Source organism: Seriola lalandi, unplaced genomic scaffold (assembly GCF_002814215.2).
Source record: "Seriola lalandi dorsalis isolate HSWRI2012SDOR001 ecotype SW California unplaced genomic scaffold, Sedor1 jcf7180002054511, whole genome shotgun sequence".
Classification (NCBI taxonomy): domain Eukaryota; kingdom Metazoa; phylum Chordata; class Actinopteri; order Carangiformes; family Carangidae; genus Seriola; species Seriola lalandi.
This window is the reverse complement of record NW_019525064.1, coordinates 153,851-161,486: the sequence shown is the minus strand read 5'-3', so window position 1 is coordinate 161,486 and position 7,636 is coordinate 153,851. Positions and strand designations below refer to the sequence as shown.

The following is a 7,636-nucleotide window of genomic DNA, read 5'->3' as shown; positions in this document are numbered from 1 at the left end:
GGGGGGGGGGGGGGGGGGGGGGGGGTGCACGGTGAGTCTCCAGGACGTGCAGGAGACAGACAGAGAGAGACAGCCTGAGTCACTGACTGGTGCAAACTGTCCCATCCCTCTCCAGCCTCGGTGCCCTGAAGACATGTGACGTCACGGCATTCACGTCCTCTGAGCACACACACACACACACACACACACACACACACACACACACACACACACACACACACACACACACACACACACACACACACACACACACACACACACACACACACACACACTCACTCACTCACTCTAGTCCCACAGAGCAAGGTCCTTTAACACAGGAGAGATGCTGCTGTACTGAATGTGATGATGATATATTACTGTGAGGAGACAAGATACTGTTTACACTGTCCGACCTGCAGAAGAAGAAGAAGAAGAACCTTAGTCCTGTGGAGTCTGTTAGACTGAAGCAGGATCAGTTATCTGAGGGTTAACTGCATGATTATTTCTATTTGGTGAAACTTGATGTGTTGTTTAAACACAACTATAATTTAAGCGGCTCATCAATAAATGAAGCAGCCAGACTCTTCTCCGATATATTTAGAGGATAATGGATCAATAGTTTCAGACTGTTTCTACTGCCCAAAGATTTCTACACTTTTTTCCACAGTGCATTAAAAATGGTCCCATTATATTTTATCTCAGTCCACAATCAGTTCTGGACGTTGGTGACACTACTGAGCAACAACAACACATTATTAATCTTTTATTAAACCCAACATGAACATACAGACACACTAATGTAATATATTTATATACATGGAATCTGCACATATGAAACACATGTTAAATAAAACCAACTATATAAAAACTATAAAACTAATTTTATATATTGACATATACAGCATGTCTAACCCATATAAATATGTATGTATGTTTATACTGTAGACATGTTACATGAATATATATCCACCCTACAGCCGGTCAGTATGTTGATATTATAAACAGAACACTTTCCCAGAGTGAGAAGAGACATGTTTAAAATTAATGAGAAATTAATAAGAAAAATATATATAAACATAGAATTTCATATTTATGTTTTAATAAACATTCATAAATCAAATATATATTGTTCACATTTATGCTTGCAACATGTTATACCATATAAAAATGCATTATATATATTCTAACTATGGGTATTTCATATATGTTATTAACTTATGTATCCAGAGAATGTATATATGTGATGATAATATATTTCCTTATAGTTAACATATATGGCAACATCCAAGTTGATGTAAGAACATATATAAGTCATACATGTGTGTGTGTGGGGAAACCAATGTGGATGAAGCCACGTCACGCGCACGCTTCATGTCAGAGACATGAGGCCGACAAAAGAAACGCGGAGGCAGATTTTCACAGTTTGCTGCACAAGTATAAAGAGGAGCAGAGTTTTCTCCATCACAGCGTCACTTTGACCATCTCCTCTCCAAACCCTCAGGAACACGAGGGGCAGAGCAGCTTCTGATTGGCTGGGTGTCACTGTCCAACTGGGAAACTGTCAATATGTAATAATTAGATTGATATCTTCAGGACCTTTCTCCTTCAACCGATCTGGGCTCAGTATAAAAGGGCAGCCTGGGCGTTATTGATTGGTCGTTGCTCTGGTGCTGAAGCTGCAGACCGTGTGCAGACTCCCCTCCAGCGATGTGCGTCTGTCAGGGAACCAATCCGTGGCACCAGTCTGACTCCGTGAGTCGCTTTAAGACTTCCAGTGCCATGGCACCATCACATCCTTTGACCACTGGAGCCTCCGCTGTTTCTCATTAGTGACAGCGCGCCACTAGGGGAATCATTTTACGCACGAGCTCCTGCAGGCACAGACCGGCAGCGGAGACTCTCTGTCCTCCTGTTGCGCCATGGAGAACTCCAGCCTGTTGGGCGGCGACGCACAAAGAGCTGGCTTGATGGACTTTCTTATGTCGGACACTCTGAAGCTACTTGTGGATTCTCCGGAGGATGGAGCCCCGGCTGGATTAGGAGTGGCCCGGGGTGCCATCTTTCTCGAGGGCAGCGGATTCAGGACTGGCGCCGGAGCGGAGTTTATGGCCGCTCCGCCGACGGAATCCTCTCACCTGATGCCCGCCTTCTGGGATTCCCCGCTCAGTCACGGAATCAATGTGTTTGTGGGACTTGTCCTGTGCTTCACGATGCTGGGGCTGGGCTGCACGGTGGAGGTCAGTCAGCTGGGAGAGCACATCCGCAGACCCATCGGGGTGCTGCTGGCGCTGGTGTGTCAGTTTGTGATCATGCCCTTGGTGGCCTTCCTGCTGGCTTTAGCCTTCTCCCTGGATGAAGTGGCCGCGATGGCCGTTCTGCTCTGTGGCTGCTGCCCGGGAGGAAACTTGTCTAATATCATGTCTCTGCTGGTGCACGGGGAGATGAATCTAAGGTACATCACCTGTCCTCGCCCATAGAAACAACATGTAGTCAGTGATGAGGCTGTAAAATCATTTCACCAGGTCCAACTATCATTTACGTAAAAGGTTCCGCAGGTTACCCGCGGGTGTAGAGTAGAAAACTTTACTGTTGACTAAACTTCTACTCAGTGAGATGTTCTGTGAGACCGATGGTCACTGATGATCCACCCTGCTCTGCTCTAACGGCGCGTGTCTGCTCTCCTCTCCCCAGCATCATCATGACCATATCCTCCACTCTGCTGGCGCTCGTGCTGATGCCGCTGTGTCTGTGGATCTACAGCCGGGCCTGGATCAACACACCTGTGGTCAACCTCATGCCCTTCGGGGCCATCATCCTGACCCTGTGCAGCACTCTCATCCCCATCGGTTTAGGAGTTCTGCTGAGGTATCGCTACACGCGCGTGGCCGACATTGTTTTAAAGGTAATTCAAGAGCAAAATGTCAAAGTTACTTTTCCGGTTTGTGAATAAGTTTAATCAGTGAATCCAGTTAAAGTTATTCAGTGTTGTGCTTACAGGCTGAGGATCACCTTTGCGCAAAAGCGCACTGCGTAACTGTCTGTGCCTGTCACCATACGGAGGGTGGGTGGGGTGACGGCAGGAACAGTGACATCACAGGCTCTGTGTCAGGAAGAGCTCCTCCCTCTCGTTTCTGATAAAAGCCACACATGGGGGGAGGAGGGGGGGGGGGGGGCTCTAATAGACCTAACTTAAAGCAGCTGAGGAGCTGAGTGCAGCCCTGTGTTGTTCCAGCCCAGTTTTCACCTTATCACTTGAGTCTTGACAACACGTGACTCCCTCCTTTTAGTGCTTCAGTTCAGACGATGAAAAACTCAAAACATAAAAATCCCTTTAACCAGAAAAACATATAAGAAATCAAAAATGTGTCCCGTTGTAGAAAACAGCTGCGTGTGAAGAGAAAATCACCTTCATCCTGTTTACCGTGTCTCCCCAGGCCTCCCTGTGGTCTCTGCTCGTCACCCTCTTGACGCTCTTCATCCTGACCGGAGTGATGCTGGGGCCGGAGCTGCTGTCCACCATCCCGCCCTCTGTCTACGTGGTGGCGGTGCTGATGCCTCTGTGTGGCTACGCCGCAGGTTACGGCCTGGCCGTGCTCTTTGACCTGCCGCCCAACTGCCGCCGGTCGGTCTCCCTGGAGACCGGGTGCCAGAACGTGCAGCTGTGCACCGCCATCCTGAAGCTGGCCTTCCCCCCTCAGCTGGTGAAAGGGATGTACATGTTCCCGCTCCTGTACGCCTTGTTCCAAGCGGCCGAGGCCGGCATCTTCATCCTGGCCTACAGGATGTACAGGAAGGAGGTCCTGCACAAACCGGAGCGAATGGGGGACGGCGAGGACACAGACATAACATATCAAAGGTTTAATGATGATGAGGACTTTGACTCATCTTACGGTGCTGTGACAGTGAGTGACCCAAACACCATCATGTTGGACCCCTGTCCTCCCGATCCGACCCCTGTTTAATGTGCAAAGAAAAGCAGAGTCACATCTGCAGGTGGATTCACAACGTCGATCACCGTCGTTCATAAAGAAAAACCTGGAGAGACGAGACACTGTCAGCGACACCCAGAGTGACTGAGGAGGAAAGGTGCTTCTGTCATAAGCTTCATTCATTCAACGTAAACATGATTCATGTCTTAATATATTGATTAAAAAAAAAAAAAAAAACACCAAAATGTTTGAAGACATTGTTGTAAAGTGAAAGTGACGTTAACCATCACACCATCAGCTGCAGTTAGTTTCAGAGCTTTAACCCTCTGAGGTCGATGTTGTTAATAGAAATATAGTTTCTGTAATGATGTTGGACTCTGTCGACTCTCCGCTTTCCTCTTCATATTCTAGTGAGCTTGAACGTGACTCACAGGCGGAGCTGAAGGGCCTCTAGTTGGATTGACAGACAACACTTTTCATTTTAGGCATTTCTCATTAATGATCGACCGATATGAGTTTTTCAGTGGCCGATGCTGATATTTAGAGAGCAGGGCGGACGAAATCTTTTATTCCCCCGAGACTCATAAAATACAAGAATTTAACAACAATAACAAATAAGACACAAAATAGCTGAATGGAACATTTGCTGAACATTTATTGAACACTGTTGTTTGAGTTGTCTGCAAATAGATCTGCACTTATTTTAAATTAAACAATCTTAACTTAATTGTCCACAGGTAGATGGTGAAAAGTCAACAACTTATGAATGAAGTTTTAGTGCACAGAGAACAAAAAGGTGTAAACTTACATTAATAAATAAACAATATGAGTATTGTGCAGAATAGCAGCATCTCTTTATCTTTAGTTACAGTCCCATTTTTTGTTTACTCGGCCTCATGAGCATAAAACAAATTCATCCACATCAGTAAAGGTTTGTTTTCACTAGAGATTTGAAGAATAAAAAAAAAAACTCGGCTTCAATTTTTCAGTGTTTGGGAAAAATTAAATGAAGGCGCCTCGTTGCAGAAGGAGCTGAGATCTTTCTGAACATTGTGATATGAAACACTTGGTTATTTTCTTATATGCAAGTACCTTAAAAGGGTTAAAGCTGTGTGTGCGTGTGTGTGTGCGTGTGTGTGGCCAGTCCAGTGTCTGTGCTCCCTAAACAGGCTGAACTAAATGTAAAATCTGTTCATATTATAAACAACTGTAACAAGAAAAATAAAAGCGGTGAAACTTGTACACCTTCGTCACGTGTGCGGTGTCTTTGATGAGAGGAGAGAAGCTCCACACCTGACCAGCATCAGGCTTAATGGAGGGCGCGTGTAACCCAGTCTATTTAAATGGCCACACCTGACAGCTGTTGGTTGGTTGAACAAAATGGCAACGTATGGTGACGAGCCAGTCGACAGCTATTTCTATTCCTCTTACAACCCCTACACGGGCAGATACCCCAGAGCTAAAGACGCCAGGTGGAAGTATAAAAGTTACCTGTCCCATCACTATGGGGACACCGACGCCTTTAACAACCACCAGCGCGCGCAGCTCAAGTCCATCTTATCCCAGATCAACCCCAAACTCACCCCGAGGCTCCGGAAGGCGAACACCAAGGACGTGGCGGTGCAGGTGAACCCTAAGAGAGACGCCTCGGTGCAGTGCTCCATCGGTCCGCGGACGCTCCTGTCCATGAAGCGGGACTTCCGGCGCAGAAGGAGGCAGGAGCCCGGCGGAAGCGGCGGAAGCGGCGGGAGTGGCAGCAGTCCCAAGGCGGCGGGGGGCGGTGTGCGTTACCCCCGTAACCTCGCCGTGTACTCCCCTATCGCATACAGAAGCGTCACCTCCTTCCTGGTGGAGGACGACGACGACAACAACAACAACAACAACAACAGTAAGGAAGCCTCCTGCGGGGAGGCGCAGCCCGGTGACCCGCCCGAGTCCCCGGGGAAGAGGCGCGAACACACTCAGCCTGCTGAGGATGAAAAGACCCAGAAGCTCCCGGAGCAGCGCGACAAGCTCAAGTCCAAACAGGTGAAGAGCGACGATGAGAGTTCACAGGACAAGGCTCGCGTGCGGTTCCAGGTGAGTTTTGTCACGTGAGCAGGGGGGGAGGGGCTCACTTCAAGATGGAGGAAAGTCAAGCTTATCATGCCATGTTAACTGCCTTCTTTTTAAGGTCAAAACGGACTTCCTCTGAAAACCTTTTTTGTTTTATCTATCTATCTATCTATCTATCTATCTATCTATCTATCTATCTATCTATCTATCTATCTCATTAAATCTGTTACAGCCCCTTTACAGATGTTATGCTCCTGAAGCAGCTGCATGACTCATGACCTGGATATGGAGCTGTAAACCAGGCCTTACAATACTGATGTAGATTTAAAAACTCACTATTTGAGTTTTTAATTCACTTTGGGTTTTGTTTGTTTTTAAAAGGGGGGGGGAACTAAAGCTATTTGATCAGATTCAATAAGGGGTGAATTTTATGTGATAAGAAGCTGGGCTCTGCGGGATCAACAGAGCAAAAAAATCAAATGTGCAACAGTTTTCTTATAAGCTGGGAATTAAAATTCATGACTGAACAAACAATGACTTGCCCTTTTTTGTCTCATCAGTTTCTGGAACAGAAGTACGGATATTATCACTGCAGAGAATGCAATCTGCGATGGGAGAGTGCCTATGTGTGGTGCGTTCAGGGCACCAACAAGGTGAGCACTTGTAGTTAAGGCACCCAAAAGTAATTGAAGTCAGTTACAGTAATGGCCCTAAATGCAAACAAGATGACGTGTTAAAGCCATTTCAGTACAGAAATAATGTTCATATGTAGTTTTCATATTGAATGGACTGTGGTCCAACATGTCAACGCTACAGTAAGAGCCCTGTCCTAACTGAGGTTCTGTGTTCCAGGTTTACTTCAAGCAGTACTGTAGGAAATGCCAAAAGGACTTCAACCCGTATCGTGTTGAGGACATCACATGTCACGTAAACATTTCCCCTTTGTTCTGTAAAATTAAAACAGCCCATGTGTCAATACTAAACCCCCACTTTATTTATTTTCAATATATATTTTTATATTTTTTTTTCCTCCAGACTTGCAACAAAGCACGTTGTTGCTGTGCAATAACACAACGCCACGTCGACCCCAAACGGCCCCACAGACAGGACTTGTGTGGCAGATGCAAAGGCAAGCGTCTCTCCTGTGAGAGCACGTTCAGCTTCAAATACATCATCTGAGGGCCAGCTCCACTGAACTCTGCCTTGAATACATCAGTACAAGTCCTGGGGGGGGGGCATCTCCGGCCCAGTGCATATTCACAGATGGAATAATGACATCTTTGATGTAGAGCAAATATACATTTTGATGTTTCACTACTTTATTTCATGCCTGTTTTTTGTGTTGATGAAATTAATGGTAAGACCCAATGTAATAAATGCCAACCATGCACTCAAGTGTTTTCACTCTGTCTGAGGTTTTCAGTAACAGGAAATGCAACTGACATCAGGAAAAAGAAACATTCAGTGTAACTATATTAAACTCTTGAGGATTAAGTTTTAAGATGGCTGCTTTTACAGGGGTTAACTGAGGCTGAATCCCTGTCAGTGAGAACTAACTGCTGTTGCACCTGCACTCAGAAGCCAAGTGGAGCCATTAAGAACCAGACTACTATTCATGTCTGCTGCTCTAATCAAGCATCTGTCTGTACAAAGGCCTCAGTGATTGTGGG

General features: G+C 46.1%; 2 protein-coding genes across 2 annotated transcripts; both read left to right on the top strand.

The window, feature by feature from the left end:
• Positions 1-1,591: 1,591 nt before the first annotated feature.
• slc10a4 (solute carrier family 10 member 4) lies at positions 1,592-4,568 on the top strand. The gene is made up of 3 exons (XM_023413267.2): positions 1,592-2,434; positions 2,674-2,884; positions 3,417-4,568. Exons 1-3 carry the CDS (start codon positions 1,902-1,904, stop codon positions 3,942-3,944), a joined length of 1,272 nt encoding a protein of 423 aa, XP_023269035.1. The 5' UTR covers positions 1,592-1,901; the 3' UTR covers positions 3,945-4,568.
• Positions 4,569-5,291: 723 nt separating this feature from the next.
• zar1 (zygote arrest 1) lies at positions 5,292-7,288 on the top strand. Its single transcript, XM_023413268.2, has 4 exons — positions 5,292-5,990; positions 6,527-6,619; positions 6,819-6,893; positions 7,002-7,288. Exons 1-4 carry the CDS (start codon positions 5,292-5,294, stop codon positions 7,143-7,145), a joined length of 1,011 nt encoding a protein of 336 aa, XP_023269036.1. The 3' UTR covers positions 7,146-7,288.
• Positions 7,289-7,636: the final 348 nt, after the last annotated feature.